This window comes from Canis aureus, chromosome 35, assembly GCF_053574225.1.
Source record: "Canis aureus isolate CA01 chromosome 35, VMU_Caureus_v.1.0, whole genome shotgun sequence".
Classification (NCBI taxonomy): Eukaryota; Metazoa; Chordata; class Mammalia; order Carnivora; family Canidae; genus Canis; species Canis aureus.
The window spans coordinates 23,358,381-23,376,718 of record NC_135645.1 but is presented as its reverse complement, the minus strand read 5'-3'; the positions used below and the strand labels follow the sequence as shown (position 1 = coordinate 23,376,718).

Genomic DNA, 18,338 nt, shown 5'->3' with positions numbered 1-18,338 from the left:
GCTGAAATCAAGAGTTGGGCACTCAACCAACTCAGCACCCAGGCACTCCAAGAAAACCACACACACACACACACACACACACACACACACGATTTTATTCGAGAGAGAGAGAGAGAGAGAGAGAGAGACAGAGAGAGCACAAGGAGGGGGGAGAGGTAGAAGCAGGCTCCTGACAAGAGGCTCCATCTCAAGACTCAGACAATGACCTGGGCCAAAGGCAGGCACTTAACTGAGCCACCCAGGTGCCCCAAGAATATATATTTCTAGGTAAAAAAACACACTTAGTGGGCAGCCCGGGTGGCTCAGTGGTTTAGCACCAACTTCAGCCCAGGGTGTGATCCTGGAGACCCAGGATCGAGTCCCATATCAGGCTCCCTGCATGGAACCTCCTTCTCTCTCTGCCTTTCTCTCTGTGTCTCTCAAAAATAAATAAAATATTTTAAAAAAACCACACACACACTTAGAAAATGTAGAAATTTCCATGTTCATAGTAAAGAAGGCGTCATTTTTTCCTAATTTTGGCTGTATTTCTAAACATTCTAGGATTCTACACAGTTCACTATATTCTGCATAAAGCAAAAGTCTGATTACGCTATAAACTGGTTAAGGTCAAATGGTATTACAAAAACTACATAGGAAGCATTTGAAAAGGATGCAAATAAAACCCGCAGGAAAAAATTATTATTGTATGATAGTCACTAAATTGTCTCAAAAGTCACCTGATAGGTTTTAAGAACTTTCATCTGAGTATTAGCGTTTTGATGGGATCATCTTAAATCTAGCTTTACAGATTCAGAAGCTTGACATCTTTAGTTGATCCAGAATTGATTAAGCTGAAGACTTGACTCAAGTTAACCACAGAAAAGGCATCAGTGTGTAAACATAGTTAATTTTACTACACTACCGCAAGGGGTTGAACCACTTATACAGTATAATCTGAATCTACTAACTAGCTTTGTGATCACAGCCAAGTTGCCAAACCTCTCTATGCCTACGCGCCAATTGTAAGGGATAACAGTATGGTGCTGTTGTGATAATATTTATAAAGCTCTTTGAAAAGTATATGACACACGGTCACTACATAAGTGTTTTTTTTTTATATAATTAAAGATTTTATGTATTTATTCATGAGAGAGAGAGAGAGAGGCAGAGACACAGGCAGAGGGAGAATCAGGCTCCATGCAGGGAGCATGATGTGGGATTTGATCCCCAAACCCCAGGATCACGCTCTCAGCTGAAGACAGATGTTCAACCACTGAGCCACCCAGGCATCCCCATAGGCGTTTGTTAAATACTGTAACATTCACTCATCAACCTCTCTGGTACTGAAAAAAGACAAAAACAAAAACTCTACATAAAACACCAAGTTACCATTAAAAGATTCTTCACTGAGCATAGAATGAAAACAAAGATAGACAAAAGACTTTAGTGGGTAGTCTTCTAATACAACAACTGGGGAATCCCTGGGTGGCTCAGAGATTTAGCGCTACCTTCGGCCCAGGGTGTGATCCTGGAGACCTGGGATCGAGTCCCAAACTGGGCTCCGTGTGGGGACTGCTTCTCCCTCTGCCTGGGTCTCTGCCTCTCTCTGTGTGTGTGTGTCTTTCATGAATAAATAAAATCTTTAAAAAAAAATAATAAAACAACTGAAGGAACAGTTTCTTACGCTAGATCAGGGTTTCTTAACTTCAGTAGTGTTGATATTTTGGGCCAGATGACTCTTGTTGGAGTGGGAAGGGGCGCAAAGGGCTGTCCTGTCTATTCTTACATAGAATGTTTAGGGGCATTCCTGACCTCTACCCAACTAGATCTCAATAGCAACACCTCAACCACCACCAGTTATGACAACCAAAATGGTCTCCAGACACAGCTCGACATCCCCTGGGAGGCAAAACCGTCCCTGGGTGAGAACCAATAGTTTAGAGATCTATTTGCCAAACTGAACAATTTGCTCCTGTCAGCTGTTCAAGATCTTCCTTCCCTGTCAGTTTCGGATACAACAACCACACCTGGTTCACGGGCTCCCATTTCTAGTTCAGGGGCTCCCATTTTAGCTCCTGCATTTGCATTTTAGTTCTTCCTTGGTCTGTTTTGTTTTCTTCAAAGAGGTTACAAGTGGCTGGTTACAGCTATTTACAGACCTAGTTCTTATGGGTTTCCTAGAGATTACATCTTCCTCTTCTACACTAAATAACAGTGGCCTCAATTAACCCCATAGTCTAAACAAAAATAAATCAGTACTTAGGGTAGAACTTCTGCAGGCAGCTTATTTAACCTATTACTTTTTTTTTTTTTTTGCTAATTTAATCTTTGTTTCCCCTCCTAATTTTATCTTCACACCTTGGAAGCATTTCACTGTAGATCCTCATGCATCAGCATCTGAGGCAGGGGAGATAATCACTTATTTTCAACTCCAGCATATAATTCAACAGGATAAAATAAGAGGGTGTGGGGGGACGAGAATATTTATTAACATTTTACATTCTGAAATGAATATGCTATATGTAAACATTAGGTACTGAGCCAGAGTTCAACTCTGCTCAAAGGAGAGAAACTGCTACAAACTTGCCTGAGCACTAGAATATAACTTATGGTGGCAGCATTCCAAAAAAGCAGAATAAATAAGAATCACAATAAACTCTCCTTGATATAACTTCTATTGGTTTGACTCTGGAACAGAGTTTTTCTTTTTTTTTGGCACCTATAGTGATCAAATCTTATTAGCTTTCAGGTAAACAGTTTACAATGGTTTTGGAGTATGTATATCTTGAGTAAAAGCAATTCAACTGTTAATGTAATAAATATCAAAATGAATAGCCACTTTATTTTTTTTTAATGAACAGCTAATAATTAGGGGCAAACTTCTCTGATGCTTACTATGAATTATTACTTTAAGTAAGCTTTACACCCAAAGTGGGGCTTGAACCCACGACTCCGAGATCAAGAATCACATGCTCTATGGCCTGAGCTAGCTAGGTGCCCCAAATTCTTATTTTAAGAGAAAATATTAAAATATTAAAAGTAATGAGCTCATCAAATATCAAATAAACATTACACGTTAACAAAATAGCATTTTACAAAAAATTACTATTTCCCAAAACAAAACAAGGCAAAAAGTGAAAAAAAAAAAGGGGGTACTACTTCACATTTCTGAAAATCTTTTAAACGTATGTCTTAAGAAAATCATATACGCCTCTGCCTTCAATCATATGTCATATGTCATATGTCACAGCCTCTGGAAGACACCAGTGTATACTTGGGAGACAAGGAGCAGAAAAGGCAAATAATGTCTTGGAATTATCATAAAAATAATCGTGACTTTGTAGATCCTCTGAAAGATCTCAGGGCCTCCCTTGTCAGGAGTTTAGTACCATAAGCATGGTACTTCAAGAACCAGCTGTTCTAGTTGTTTAAGGGCTTTTAAGCTTTACAAATGTATAAAAATCACAAACTTATTTTTCAATTAAACTTACACATGGTCTCAGGTTTTTTTGGACTAAGACACTGCACACCAAAAAACAGAGACCCTCCCCCACAACTGCATTCCTAACATTCACATAATAAATTCAAGGAAGGGAAATCCTTAACACTAAACCCTTTCAGCACCATACGAGTGGTTAAGACGGTGAAAGTACAAAGATCATCTGTGTGATCCCTAGCATATTTAACTTTCTGATGCTTTTAGTTTTCTCATCTGTAAAACAGGTAGGTTTCCACCTTACAAGGATTTTATCACGATTAAATGAATGAAAAATTAAGAGCTCAGAACTCTGCCTGCGTGTAAAATTCTGATGTTACTTTTTTTCTTTTAAGTTTTATTTATTCATCAGAGACACAGAGACACAGGCAGAGGGAGAAGCAGGCTCCTCACCGGGAGCCCGATGTGGGACTCGATCCTGGATCCCGGGATCGCGCCCTGGGCCTAAGGCAGAAGCTCAACCGCTGAGCCGCCCAGCCATCCCTCTGATGTTACTTTTAGCTGTGACTGCCATTTGTAACACGTCATAACGTATTTTTTTTTTTTTTAAGTAATCTCTATGCCGGACGTGGGGCTGGCACTCAGCGCCTGGAGATGGAGAGCCCCACGCTCCTCGGACTCCGGAGGGAGTCAGGGCACCCAACAGGTCATAAGGTATTGAATCCGAAACACTTGCTCAAGGAAACAGGGTCTGAGCAAATCCGTCCTAACAAAACGCAGCAATTACTGTTTTAACTCCTCACACTTCAGTCGCTTTATTAGAATTTAATTCCAATATTGCCTAAAATAGAAAACAAATTGCGGGCGGAAGAGAACAGGAGAGCAGTTAAGAAGACAAGAGCGCTCGACGGTCTTTGAAAACACGGAAGATCTCTCCAGGAACAAAAGGACGCACCGCCGGGGAGTGCGACCAGGTCCGTTACCGGCGGAGAGCGGCGGGACCCCGAGGCGCCCACGTCCTGGCCCGCCGGGAAGGCAGCGAGGCTCCTCGCGGCCCCCCCCGCCCTCGGCAGCACCTGCGGGACCTCGAGTCCAGCCCAACGGTTTCCACGGCAACCGGCGCGGGCGCGCGGGGGCGGCGAGGAAGGCCAAGGGCCCGCAGTCGCTCGCCACCGGTCCCCAGGGGTCGGGAAGCCAGGGCCGCCCGCCCGCCCGCCCGTCCGCGGACAACCGCACCTGTCCGGGCACTCGCGGAGCCTCGCCGCCTCCACCGCGCTCCTCACGGCAGGGCCAGGGAAGCGCAGCACACGCCGGAGCGGGGAGGGGCCGCGGTCGTCCACACCCACCTCCCGCCCCTCGCCAGGCCGGAGGCGGCGGCCCGCGGGCTCGAGCCCGCACACGCCCGCCGTCCCCGCCCCCCCCCCCCTCGCGCAGCCGCAGGAGGCGGGCCCGCCGCGGCCCGCACGCCCCGGCCCCGCCCGGCCGCTGGCCCGGCCCCCGGGGAAGCCCCCTTCGCCCCACCCCGGGCCAGGGCCCGCCCCCAGCGTCCCCGGCCTCCTTCCTGTGGGAAGTGCGGCTCCGTCCGCGTCCCCCACCCTCTCGGCTCCGCCTGGCAGCCGCTCCGCCGCCGAGCGCGGGTCGGGTCGGGTCGGGCCGGGCGGGGGCCGGGCGGGGGCCGCGCGGGACCCCCGGCCTCGGCCGTGCGCACTCAGGGCCGCCTCCGCCTGCGGGCCTCGCCCGGGCAGCTAGCGGCCGCCCGCCCGCCCGCCGCCCGCCGCCCGCCGCCCGCGAGCCCTACCTCGCCGCCCGCGAGCCCTACCTCGCCACCAGTAAGTCTTGGACAAGTCGTGCCAGGTCTGGTGCCGGGTGTGGTGAGTGCCGCCCGGGCCCAGGTGCGCCGCCTCGATGAGCCCCCGGCGCCGCTCCGGCTGCAGCACCACCTCCAGCTCCGCGAAGGTCTTGCGGTGCCGCTGCCGCCGCTGGTAGTACAGAGTCCCGCCGCGCACCACGTAGCAGGCAGCCGCCTTGCGGATTTTGCGCTTGACATTGCCCTCGGTGCCCGGCGCGTACGGCTCACGCTCGTTTGTCAGGTAGCGAAGGATGGCCCGGTAGCTTTCCTCGCTTGACATCGCTGGCGGCGGCTGCCCGAGGGCGCCTGTCAGTGGCGGGGGAGGAAGACAGCGCACCGGCCCCGGGCGGATGCGGCGGCGGCGGCGGCGGGAGGAACGGCTGGGTCTGTGGTGAGTGCTCTTCGACGGCGCCCGCAGCGCGAAGGGGGACCGGACGAGTCGGTAACCAGGGGGGAACTGCACTTCTCCAGCGCGCGGGATCCGCTGGCGACTGACAAAATGGCTGCTGCACCACCGGAAGTGACGCGATCAAGGGCAGTGGGTGAGGGGACTGAGTCCTGATTGGAGCGCGCTGGCTTTCTGGCTTGATGAAGCCGGCCGGGTGACGTCAGGACTGCGGGCGGACATTTTGGAAGCGGGTAGGCCTCTGCTGGGAGGCCGAAGTCGCTTCGAGCAGACATCTTAAGTCCTGGCAGTTTCCCTTTTTTAGTTTTCCCTTCTTTGCCTCGCTCGGAGCACGTGCAGGAGGCGGTGGGCTGCTGTTATCGTGCCCGAGGTACACCAAGATGCGCAGGAGTCTGTTTTCCACCCGCCTACCTTGGGAGACCACCCCCTAGTCCAACATAAAAGCATCAGATTTTTGAGGCTCCTACTAAAATGTCAGCCTCTGGACGCAAAATCAAAGCCCCATTCACATGTAAATATAATCTCCAGTTAAAACGTTTAAAATCTAAGCCCCTCAATGATAGGACTTAACTTCTACTAAACTTAAACTGTTGGCTCCAAATCGCCCATGGAATAGTCGGGAATTTTCTGGAATGATCGTCGTGCATAGGGGCAGTTTCTGTACATTAAGGTAATCATGTTGTCAGTGAGGGGGAGTAGCCGGCACTTACAGCTTAGTTTGCACGTTATTTTTACATAAACTAAGCGGGGGAGAGGGATTTTTTTGTTTTACACCAATGCACAAAAAAGGCCGAGGCGACTTGAACTGCGTTTTCCGGGGTGCACTGTGTGCCCTAATTCACATTTTGAGCGGGGAGCCCAGAGCGGTGGCCCGTCACCGTCCGTGGGTTTAAAATGCCGCGCAGACGAGACCACAGACTTGGGACATCCTACTTGGCAACGGGCCAAGCCCGGGCGGTGCTTTGCTGCTGCGTGAGAACTCCAGGGCCAACTGCTCCTCCGCAGCCTGGTCGCGGTCGCTGGGTGAGACCCTTTGACCTTACACAGGTTAGGGGCGGACAACCGGTGAATGCACTGGGCTCAAAAAACAGGATGGCACTGACTCTGGTACTTGCGGGTGGGGGCTGCAGGAATTAGCAGATGGCCTAGATAATGGAGGCAGCATCCTGGAGTACGTGAGCTCCCAGGGGTGGAGGAAAGAGAACCACCAGACCGGGGACTTACTTGGGGTCACTCAATTCAGACAAACAGATGGGGGAGGAGGAATTAGAAGATGGAGATGGACTCCTTCCCTCCTGGGAGTGGGGCACCCAAAGCCAGATCAGCCCTCTGAGAACTGTCTGGGTTAGCACCATCACTTCAGCTGGGAGGTCAACTCCCTTTAAATTTAATAGATTTAAATAAAAACTTTAGTCGTGGAGGTGGAGAAGAAAAACTGACCCTACCCCCGGTTCAGTTGCTGCCAAAACCACCTGTGAAAGCATGAAGCCCAGCGTACTTGCATTCTCCTCTGTGCCAATGTGGAGAAAAGGTTTAACAGGTGGTCTACTTGGTCTCAAAGTTTAACTTGCCATCCTCCTAAAACAGATACTGTTTATTTCTAGCTCCTCCCAGTAAGCAGGCTACCCAGAAATCAAGGGTAATCAGAATTGGCAGCTTAACTTCAATAAGACGTAGAAGCCAGAAAAGCACTTATTGAAAGCATCTGCCTGTCATCCTGGGGTGCTGTAACGGAGCCCCACATCTGACTCCCTGCTGTGGGGCAAACAGGGGCAGGCTGGAGTCTGTTTTTTCCTCTCCCCTGCTTGTGCTCTAGCTCACTCAAAATCTTAAAAAAAAAAAAAAAAAAAAAAAAAGACATTTTTTGTGTCCAAAAATTTAGAATCTCTAGCACTGTGTTCAAGTTGGGTATTTTGATTGGTTAAGCTTTCCTTATTCATAACTAATCTTATTTTCCTTGTAATTTCATAAAGAAAACATTGCCACAATAAAAATGAAGATTTCTTCCACCAAACAAAATCTTAGATGTTTCTAAGCAAGAGCCAGTGTATCTTGCATTTTTTTAAAAATTGATTTTACACCTATTTTTAGTCTTCAAGTCTCCCAAAAGGACTATTTATTCCCAACACCTAGCACAATACCTGAATTTAACATTCCTTTGACAGAACAATCATTAGTTCCATAACTTGGATAGAATGTAGGTATGTGGAGGGGGTGGGGGTAAGGGTGTGTGATGTGTGATTTTTACCTTGCCCAAGTATTCAATGTGCAAAAACATTTATCTCAAACAATGATATGGCTTGTTCACTGTTGTAGTCTTCTCACTTGGAAGTGTGATACTTAAGATGATCTACTTTCTACAGAAGTGCAAGCTTATTCTTAATTCCAGCTTATTAACAAACTACCTTGGAAATTGGTAAGCAGGGTCTACTCCTGTGCTAAAGAAGTTGTACTCTTCATTTAAACTTACTTTCTGGAAGCAAGAGCAGATTAATAGTACAGTTAAAGTTTTAAGCACTTTTACTCAGCTACCAACTAATGGTAAGAGGTAAAATACCAGCAAACAAAAGGCAAGCCCACTACAAAGTAAATTTTAGTCCCGCTATTTACCGTAGTATAGGCCCAATATGTTGTTTTGAGAGTAAAAAAACACCAGGATCTAGTTAGAGTCAGATGTTTATTTAAAAATCTGATCCACTAAAACTTAGCGTTTTCCACCAACTCGGGGTGCGGAAACCTTCACAGGCTTCACAATCTTTTGCTTAGGTGCTGCCTTTGTGGGAGCCTGTAAAATAACATGTTAAGTGACATTATTCCAATGCAAGTTTTAAGATCACCTCTCATATCGATTCCTTATGTATTCCAAGTTCCTTTCCTTATTACATTCCTAATATTCTTAAGACCTACCCTCCCCCTAAAAAATTAAAGTCTACTTCTATAGATGTAAATGAAACACAACGATACTGTCACAGAATGGAGGAGTTATGTGAGGTGACACAACAAAATGCAGTGTGGGATCCTGAATTGTGTCCTTAGAACAGAAAAAGTTAACCAAGACCAATGGCTTTGAAATTTTACTATGGTTTTCTAAATAGATTAACATTGAAAAAAGCTGGGAAAATTCTATACTAAAGCCACCTTTATTTTTCCCTTCTCCAACTTTTGTTTGGCAGACTCATTTGGCTCTGGTAGAGGGACCTCTGAAATCACTCACCCCCAAACCAGTTACGAACATCATTTTCATTGGAGCTTTGCACTAAATTCCTTTTAAAAAAAAAAAAAATTTATTTACTCATGAGACATAGAGAGGCAGAGCCACAGGAAGAGCGAGAAGCTGGCTCCCTATAGGGAGCCCAATGTGGGATTCAGACCCTGGGATCAGGCCCTGCATTAAATTCCTTAAAAACATGGAACTTGGACAGCCCAGGTAGCTCAGTGGTTTAGCGCTGCCTTCAGCCCAGGGCCTGATCCCGGAGACCTGGCACTCCATCCCAGGTCAGGCTCCCTGCATGGAGCCTGCTTCTCCCTCTGATTGTGTCTCTCTCTCTCTCTCTCTCATGAATAAATAAATAAAATCTTAAAAACAAACACATGGAACTTTTTGGAGGCCTGGGTGGCTCAGCAGTTGAGCCTCTGCCTTCAGCTCAGGGAATGATCCTAGAGTCCTGCATCAGGCTCCCTGCAGGGAGCATGCTTCTCTCCCTCTGCCTCTCTTCTCTGTGTCTTTCACAAATAAATAAATAAAATCTTTAAAAACAAAACAAAAACTTGGATCTTTCATTAACCACAATTTAGATTAAAAAGAAATCTTCCCATTATTATTTATTAGGTAATCTCTATACCCAATGTGGGGGTTTAACTCACAACCCTGAATCAAGAGATGCATGCTCTTCCAACTGAAGCTGGGTGCCATTCATGGATTCATTCATTCATTCATTTAAAGATTTTGTTTTTTAAGTAATCTCTACACCCAACATGGGGCCTGAACTCACACTCCTGAGATCTAGTCGCATGCTCTAACAAGTGAGCCAGCCAGGGCCCCTCCTGTTGTTTTAAATAACAAAATCAAGAAAACTCTTAATTACCTTAGCAGCAGCCATTGCTGTCTTTTTAGATGCTTGCTTAGCCTTTTTTGCTTCCTTGGCAGCCCTGTGGGGTTAAAAATAACTTAAGGCAAAGTGTTTTACTCCTTAAGAGTACAGCTTATTAACAAGGAGCTAGAGTGTTTTGGAAAAGAATTACCATATTCCTTTCCCAACTGCAAGTATTTGTAGGATAAATCCAAAGGGTCTGTCAATACATGTCACTAAGCAAGTCAGCCTAACATAGATTAGAAGTTGTGCAGTAGCTTTAACTGCATACAGAATTTCAACAAATCATTAAATACTATATGATTAAACTCAATATTTAGGACTAGCAATTTCTATATAGATTGAAGTATCAATACACAATATCAAATTAGATTCCTATGCCTATAACTTCAAACATAATCTATAATCCACCCCCAGTAGCTGAACAACTCATAATGAAGACTTCCTCACCTGATGGCCTGTTCTCGTTGAGCCTTCCTAACTTCAGGTTTCTGATTCCTCTTAGCCATTATATCAGCAAGAGATGCCCCAGTGATGGCCCTCTGGAATTTGACTGCACGGCGGGTTCTTTTCTTCTGAATTTCTTCCTACAAAACAAGATGGGAGCATACTTATGAACCTTGCTTCAGGAGTATGGGAGAAACAGTCTTATGACTTGCATTTATCTGTCTGAGTGTGCTTGGGCTGCTACAACAAAATACTAGACTGAGCAGGTGGTAAATAACAAATTTCTCACAGTTCTAGAGGTCTAAGGATTCCAGCATGCATGGTCACCTGAGGACCCTCTTGTTGTACCTGTTATCACATGTTGGAAGAGACCAAGGGAGCTCTCTCGGGCATTTTTTTATAAGGGCACAATTCCTATTCCTGAAGGCAGTGCCTCCCAAAGGTTTAATCTCTCAACCCTTGAATTTTAGGAGTTTACATTCAGATCACAGGAACCTTCAACCAAAATATCATGCAATCATTTGAAAAGAAATATATAAAGAATATATGCAAAACACTGCAACAGGCAGGTTAAGTTTTCAAATTAAAGATTGGCTAAATGATCTCTCAGATATCCTGGCCATTTACTACTATCTAGTATGTATGTATGTCTCACACAGAGAGAGAGAGAGAGAGGCAGAGACACAGGCAGAGGGAGATGCAGGCTCCATGCACCGGGAGCCCGACGAGGGACTCGATCCTGGGTCTCCAGGATCACGCCCTGGGCCAAAGGCAGACGCCAAACTGCTGCGCCACCCAGGGATCCCTCATTTACTACTTTAAAGATACAAAAGTTAAGTTATTTAAATAAATAAAATATTTTAAAAAAAAAAGAATTTAAGAGAAAAAAAGGAGGGAGGGACAGAGGGGAGGAAAGAAAGAATAGAAAGCAAGCAGGCCCCACACTGAGTACAGAGTCCAGGAGGGCTTGATTCCACAACCATGAGACCATGATCTGAGGGGGAAACCAGGAGTCAGATACTTAACAGGCTGAGCCACCCAGGCACCTCACTTCAAAAGTGATTTCAGTAAGACCATTTATCTTCAAGAATATATTTCTGGAAAAAAAAAATCCGATCTCAACTCACCTATTTTTACTTAAAGTACTGTTGCTGGAAGAAATAGTGAATTGGAAAATGATTTATGATAGGAAAGCTCAGTGGCATTAAGTACATTCACAATGTTGTGTGCAACCACCAGCACTGTCCATCTCTAACTTTTTTTTTTTTTTATTTATGATAGTCACAGAGAGAGAGAGAGAGAGAGAGAGAGAGGCAGAGACACAGGCAGAGGGAGAAGCAGGCTCCATGCACCGGGAGCCCGACGTGGGATTCGATCCCGGGTCTCCAGGATCGTGCCCTGGGCCAAAGGCAGGCGCCAAACCGCTGCGCCACCCAGGGATCCCATCTCTAACTTTTTCATCACTCCAAATGCCCCATTGCTTCCACTGCCCAGCCTCTAGTAATCTCTACTTTGCCTTTATGAATTTGTCACTATACGCACCCCATAAAGGTGAACTTAAACAATATTTGTACTTCTGTGTCTGGCTTATTTGACTTAGTATGTCTTCAAGGTTTATTATATTGGCTAGTTACCAGCTTCTTAAGGCTGAATAATATTCCATTGTGTGTGTGTAATGTTTTGTTATCCGTTCACCCATGGATAGGCCATTTGGGCTGTTTCCATATTTTGGCTATTGTGAATAACCAGTGCTATGAACACTCGTATATTAGTTATCTGTCTTGGGGCACCTGGATGGTTCAGTCAGTTAAGCATCTATCTGCCTTTGGCTCAGGTCATGATCCCAGGAGCCCTGAGCCCCAGAGTCCCACATTGGGCTCCCTGCTCAATGGGGAGCCTGCTTCTCCCTCTCCTGCTGCCTGTGCTGTCAAAATCATGGTTGTGGAATCAAGTCAAAATCATAACAAGAAAAAAAAAATTATTTGTGTTAGGTTCCTGCTTAGTTTCCTTGGGTATACTCCTATAAGTAGAGTTGCTGGATATAGTTCCATTTAGCTTTTTGAGAAACTGTGAGACCATTTCCAGTGCCTGTACCATCTCACATTCAGCAATGCACCAAAGTTCTGATTTCTCCACACCTTCAGCAACATTGGTAATCTTCCCTTTTCTGGATACGGACTATCCTAATGGGTGTGTCAAATCTAAGTTAGAAATAAATTTCTCCTTCCTCTGAGCTCCCACAATACCTACTGGTGTCTTTCACCCAGGTGTTCACTAAAATATTCTGAGCCTCCTAGACACTAATCCTACTGCCAGGGCACAAAAACCTTTCCTCAAAAGTCTCCATCAAGGTCAAAGAGCGCTTCAAAAAAACAATCTTGAGAACAAAGCAAGATGCTGAAGATTCCAGTGACAGCCCTTAGAACTAATCCTGTAAACCTTCAAAACCAAGTTACCAGACTACTTAACTTCCACCCACTGGAACCTCTGAATGACTTCTACAGATGTATACTTAATAGGAGTTACCTACTTTGGCAAGCGGATGCTTCTAAATTTCAACTCGACGTTCCCGTGAGCCTGATGTATAAGGAGACGAGCGTACCAGTCGTCTTCGCTTCACTGATGCTTTACAGCCTAAGAGCACTCTCACGTCCTGTCTCCTTTACAATTTTACAGGGCGGCACCTGATGCTCAGTTTAAATTTAAGAGCCCCCCCCCAAGACCAGACTGCAGTTAACTTACCGACTGTCCCTTTTTGTGCTTTCTTCTGTAGAGGACAGTCCAGTTGATCTGCCGAGGGTTCCTCTTGGAAAGGAAGGCCGACTCGCATTTTGCGTTAAGAAACTGGAAGACCTGCAGGAACACGTCCAAGGCGGTCAGCTCAGCCACTCGACTGAACCAAGCGGGAGGCTGAGCTTGGAACCCTGCAGACTCTCACTTCTACCGCCTCCCTGGCCCAGAGACCAAAAGGCTGTGTGCGGGTCACGGCCGGCAGGAGCGGGTGGCACCCCGAGGCCTTGGGGCATCCGTCCTGCCGACACGGAAGCCGGTGAACCGAAGCTCCCGGGGCAGGGACGGGCGGGGCATCCCGGGAGGCATCCAGCCCGGTCCCTACCCGGGTCCCGAGAGGCCTGGTGCCCCCAGCACAGCCAGGTGCTTGGGCCGTCCGTTCCCCGGGCCGCCGGAGTTCCCAAACTCCTAACCTCCGACCTCGCTCACACTACGTCCAGCCTCGGAAATCGGCTCACTCCGAGGCTTCCTTTCCTAACAGCCACTGCACCCGCGGCGCCCGCAACAAGCGCCTCAGGGGCCGGGAGCGAGGGGGGACGTGCACACGCTTAGACCCAACCGGGCCGCTCCCCTCCTAGGGGCGCAAGCGGCCTTTCACCTTCCCGTCGGTCCTGGCGTAGCGCCTGCCATGTCCGGGGTAAATCTTGTACCCGCTGAAACTGCACAGCTCGACCCTGTAACAAAAAGCCAAGAGAGCCCGTTAGGGGGGGGTGTCGACGGCAAGGGGCAGCCGAGCCCAGGACGTGCGAAGGCGGCTCGGCCCGAGGATGGAAGCGGATTGCGGCCCGGGGTCTTGCTCACTTCATGGCTGCGGCGGCCGGGAAGACGGCGAGACGGCGAAGAGAAGGAGAGCATCATGGGAAGAAGCCTTATAAGCCGGCAGGCCGAGCCCCTCCCCGAGTCCCTTCCGTAACCCCGGCGCTCGGCGATGACGTCAGCCACAGCCGCCTCCTTCCGCTGAAGGCGGAGCCGGCGCGCGGGGCGCGGGGCGCGCGGTCGGTTTCGCGGTGGTGGCGTCTCCTGCGGTCGGGGGTCCTGAGCGTGGTCCTGCCGCGCCGAGTGGGACGTGCACAGCCCGGTGACCGACAGCCAATACCCACAGGTAAAACTTCAAGTCACACAGCTCCGTGCTGCCCCACGAACTTCACCAACAAAATCAAATTTTAATGGTTTCAGCTTTGGAAAATAGTAATGCGATCTGAAGTGGCTCCCACGCCTTGCACTGATCGGCATTCATGGACTTCTCTTTCTGCGCTAGGGAGTATGCCGGAGCATTTACACGCACTTGTGTAGAGTTTACGAAATCCCCAGTGAGTACGCGCCGAGGCCCTGCGAAGTGACAGCCGCCTGTCTGGGAAGAGGAGGCGTCACCTTCCGCCTATTGCAGCCCGGGGGCGGGTGGTGGAACAGTGATGGGCAAAGCCCTTGCCCCGAGGCTTGGGAAAGGGAGCCCTGGCCAAGGCCACGGGGGGGGGGGGGGGGGGGGGGCAGTGCCTCAATAGCTTGAGCCCCGTGACGCTAGAAAGGAGCATGTTGGGGGGTAATGGAAGGAGGCAGTCCTTGAATGGCGTTTTGCAGGATTTGACTAGGAAACAAAAATGCAATGATTGATGCTGCCTGTATAAGCTGCTCCCTCTAAAAAGCATCGGTAAGTGGTAGGTGGAAAGATCTGGAAAGTCAACGAGGTGGCTGACTGATGTTAAGATGTTGGAAGCTGTACGGTTATGCTGGGACCAGTCTCAAGAATGAGCTCATAGAGGGGCACCTGGCTGCTCAGTCAGTGGAGCGTGTGACTCTTGATTTTGGGAGTGTGAGTTTGAGCCCCACCTTGGGCATAGAGATTACTTAAAAATAAGATCTTAAAAAATAAGAATGAGTTAATAGAGATCAGCGTGGAATCAAAAAGCAAAGGGGAGGAATTTGACATTCCAACCAACTCTTACCAGTTTTTCAGAATACCTGGTTACTTGGAATACATTGTTTAAATACACTATGGGCAGATGGACGCCTCGGGCTCCCATGGCTTGATGAACTTAGCTATGACATTGATACAGCTCTCTTTGTTTTTTATTATTATTATTATTATTATTATTTGCTCTCTTTGTTTTAAATCACTCCTGATTAAACAGATGTTTGATCATTTGGGAAAAAAAAAAAAAAAAAAAGAGAAGAAAACGACCTGGCTTCTATAGGCGATAAGGCCCAGCTGGAATGAGTAGAAGATGGGGCCAAGATTTATAAGCAGGAATTTGATCCACAGAACCCCAGGATTTATAGTACCTTCCCAAGCATTTTAGGAAGATTTTATTTCACTGGTCTTCAAAATTAAGTTTGGCCTGAGTAGCTCTGTGGAGGAAAAGCAGAAAACTAGACCTTAAGGATTTTAGGGCTTTTACTCTTTCTTGGAGGGCATTCTTGAGCTGGCATCTTAGGGTTCTTTGTAACACATTGTATATATCACACCTTAAACTATGCTCAAACACTCTTAGAATAAGAAGAAAATATACAGAAGCCTCTAAAAGTATTTTATATACTGTCATAAAACGGCTTCCAACACCATCTATAAATTTCTGGTGACTTTATCCTTACACTCTTATTGATTGATTGATTGATTGATTGATTGATTGTTTGGAGCCTAATGCGGAGTTTGAACTCACAACCCGGAGATCAAGATCCGATCTGAGACCAAGAGTTGGCTGTTTAACCAGCTGAGCTACTCAGGCACCTATTAACATTCTCTTTTATAGGCAAAAGGCTCAGCTGTCCTTCATTCTCATTTATTATTTTTTTTTATGGAGCAATACTGAACCAACATTGGCCTTCTCAGCCTCCTGTATCTCCTGAGAACAGAGCATTCTTCTGTTCGTTGCCTCTTCACCTTTCACTATACTTACTTGCTATATTAATTTCCTATGGTCACTGTAACAAATTACCGCAAACTTGGTACCTTAAAAGTTCAGAAATGTATTCTTTCGTTTCTGCAGGCTAGAAGTCTAAAATATCACTGGGTTGAAATCAAGTATCCTTGCTCCAGACTCTGAAAGCTCAGGGACAGAACATGTTCCTCATGTTCCTCTCTCTTCTGTTTCCACTCAGATAAACCCTCTGGAATTCTATATGAGAAACTATGAGATCATATATGTTTGTTGGTTTAAACTGCTATGTTTAGGGGCGCCTAAGCGGCTCAGTTAAGCATCTGCCTTCTGCCCAGGTCATATACCAGGGTCCTGGGATCAAGTTCTGAATCAGGGAGCCTGCTTCCACTTCTCCCTCTGCCATTCCCCCATGCTGTGCTTATGCACTTGCACTCTCTGTCTCTCAAATAAATTCTTTTTTTAAAAAACTATGTTCAGGAATACTCTGACATAGCAATAGATAATTAATAGAGAAGGTAAGGAAATTGTGAAGATGGGAACTTAGTGAATAATTGTATCATTTATCCAAAGGTCAGATAGGAGAAAGCATGTTTGTGAGGCAAAGGGTCAATTTTGCAAAGTTGGAGCTCAAGGTGCCTATAGCATGTTAAGGTGGAGCTGTGTTCTAGGACGTTAAACAAGTTCAAAAGAGTATTCGGAAGAGGATATATTTTAAGAGTAATGGACATATAGGTGATAGAATATGTGTGATAACATCACCTAGTGTTACAGGCTGTCTTCTTTGGAAGCGCTTCCTGAGACTGCGTTTAGCATGCAAGATGTTCATTAGGGATCAAGTCCTGTGAAAGGAGAGGGGAGAAAGCAATATGAAGCAGCAGTTAAATAAATTACTAGTCCAACTAAACCTCAGTCAATCCCAGCAGGAGCTCTTGAACAGTTATTGCCTGTCAGAGCATTCCATGTTGGGCCAAATAATCAACCCCGTTTATACCCCCACCTTGTTCCTGGATGTGTGTTGCCCCCAGAGAAATCATGAGCCAAGTAAGGTGGTTCTCAGTAGCTAAGCCAGACCCTACTGCGAGTTGAGGATGCCAGTGATAATGATCAATGTCCACTGTTTGGCAGCAAGCCTTTGCTTGAAGAGGGATGTGGATATTGCATCTCTGTGTCTACCAACTCTAGATAGAGCAACTAGAATGAGTCCGTGCAAAAGAATCCAGAAATACCAATATTTAAGGGATAGGGAAATGGAGAGAGAATTATCTGAAGAAGCCTGGGCAGATGAGGTCAAAGGAAACAGAGATACATGACAGTCACTTCAGAGAAGCTTATGGAAGAGACTTGACAGTGCTAAAAGCCACATAAAGTTCTAGTAAGACAACGACAGGAATGTAAACATGAATGCCTTTGGAATGACTTTACATTCCATTTTTAGTGTTTCTTCCCATAGTGTTCTCTTCACAGGTGTGGGAGGGACATACCTTTTTTAGAATCTACTACCATAGTTCCTGGAAGGCTGGTCAATCCCAAGACTCTCAGGCATGGACTTCAGGGAAGGCTTTGAAAGGAATGCCTTATAACTAAGTTAGAAAGTAACTGGTTTAAAAACTATATAGCATTGGAGCACCTGGGTGGCTCAGTCAGTTAGGCAGCTAACTTTGGGGCTCAGGTCATGATCCCAGGGTCCTGGGATTGAGCGCCACATCAGGCTCTCTGCTCAGTGGGGACCCAGCCTCTGCCTCAGGCTCCCCCTGCTTGTGCTACTGTGCATGCACACTCTCTGTCATATAAATAAAATCTTAAAAAAAAAAAAAAAAACAACAAAACTATACGGCATTAAAAAGTATGAAGTTGGGGCACCCAGGTGGCTCAGTTAACTGCCTTCAGCTCAGGTCATAATCCTGACCAGGGTCTTGGGATTGAGCCCCATGTCAGGGTCTCTGCTCAGCAAGGAGCCTGTTTCTCCCTCTGCAGCTCCCCTTGCCCTCTCTCACATGATGTGTCTCTCTCAAATAATAAATAAAAATCTTAAAAAAAAAAAAAAACTTTCTTTAAAATTATGAAGCATTAAGGGATGCCTGGCTGGCTCAATTGATAGAGCATGTGACTCTGGATCTTGGGGTCATGAGTTCAAGCCCCACATTGGGTGTAGAGATTACTTAAACAATAAAATTATGAAGCATCATTAAAATAAGTTATGAGTATTCTTTAAAATCTAAATCTAATCAAGTATTCATATCTAACTACTAATTATATGATATACAGGGGACAGGAACATGTGAAACAATTCCACATGGATGCAATTGGCATCTGTGAATTGAAAGGAGATTAGAGCCTATGGATAGGACTACCTGCACAAATAATTTCCAGTGTAAACTGAAAGAGGGGTCCCCTTTTTCAAATATCAGGGTAAAGGTATAAAATAACTAAGCTATTTCCTTTCTTCGGTAATCTATCTCTT

The 18,338-nt window shown here is 46.4% G+C and overlaps 3 protein-coding genes across 6 annotated transcripts in view; 1 reads left to right on the top strand and 2 right to left on the bottom strand.

Annotated features, from left to right (window-relative positions):
* ZBTB11 (zinc finger and BTB domain containing 11) overlaps positions 1–5,783 on the bottom strand; it is a 32,872-nt gene extending 27,089 nt beyond the window's left edge. Inside the window, exon 1 of one of the 2 annotated variants that reach the window (XM_077884034.1) lies at positions 5,238–5,783. In XM_077884034.1, the coding sequence (XP_077740160.1) occupies positions 5,238–5,547 (310 nt within the window). In that variant the 5' untranslated portion in view covers positions 5,548–5,783. Of the gene's footprint in view, positions 1–4,654; positions 4,794–5,237 lie in introns of those variants that run through there. The other variant, XM_077884035.1, reaches the window with a different exon arrangement.
* Positions 5,784–8,331: 2,548 nt separating this feature from the next.
* RPL24 (ribosomal protein L24) lies at positions 8,332–13,931 on the bottom strand. The gene is made up of 6 exons (XM_077884042.1): positions 13,803–13,931; positions 13,600–13,675; positions 12,954–13,064; positions 10,215–10,351; positions 9,759–9,822; positions 8,332–8,458 (listed from the first exon to the last, which is right to left on the bottom strand). Exons 1-6 carry the CDS (start codon positions 13,805–13,807, stop codon positions 8,378–8,380), a joined length of 474 nt encoding a protein of 157 aa, XP_077740168.1. The 5' UTR covers positions 13,808–13,931; the 3' UTR covers positions 8,332–8,377.
* A 20-nt stretch (positions 13,932–13,951) lies between these two features.
* CEP97 (centrosomal protein 97) overlaps positions 13,952–18,338 on the top strand; it is a 40,380-nt gene continuing 35,993 nt past the window's right edge. For 2 of the 3 annotated variants that reach the window (XM_077884038.1, XM_077884036.1), the window contains exon 1: positions 13,954–14,311. The gene's annotated coding sequence lies outside the window, so the exon portion shown is untranslated. Of the gene's footprint in view, positions 14,312–18,338 lie in introns of all 3 variants that reach the window. The other variant, XM_077884037.1, reaches the window with a different exon arrangement.

What these genes read in the sequence shown, in the direction of transcription:
- RPL24 (XM_077884042.1), bottom strand. An exon ending in ACGCCAGGACCGACGGGAAG is followed by an intron (nt 13,065 to 13,599) that starts GTGAAAGGCCGC and finishes GTGTTCCTGCAG; the next exon opens with GTCTTCCAGTTTCTTAACGC. An exon ending in CAGCAATGGCTGCTGCTAAG is followed by an intron (nt 8,459 to 9,758) that starts GTAATTAAGAGT and finishes GTTATTTTACAG; the next exon opens with GCTCCCACAAAGGCAGCACC.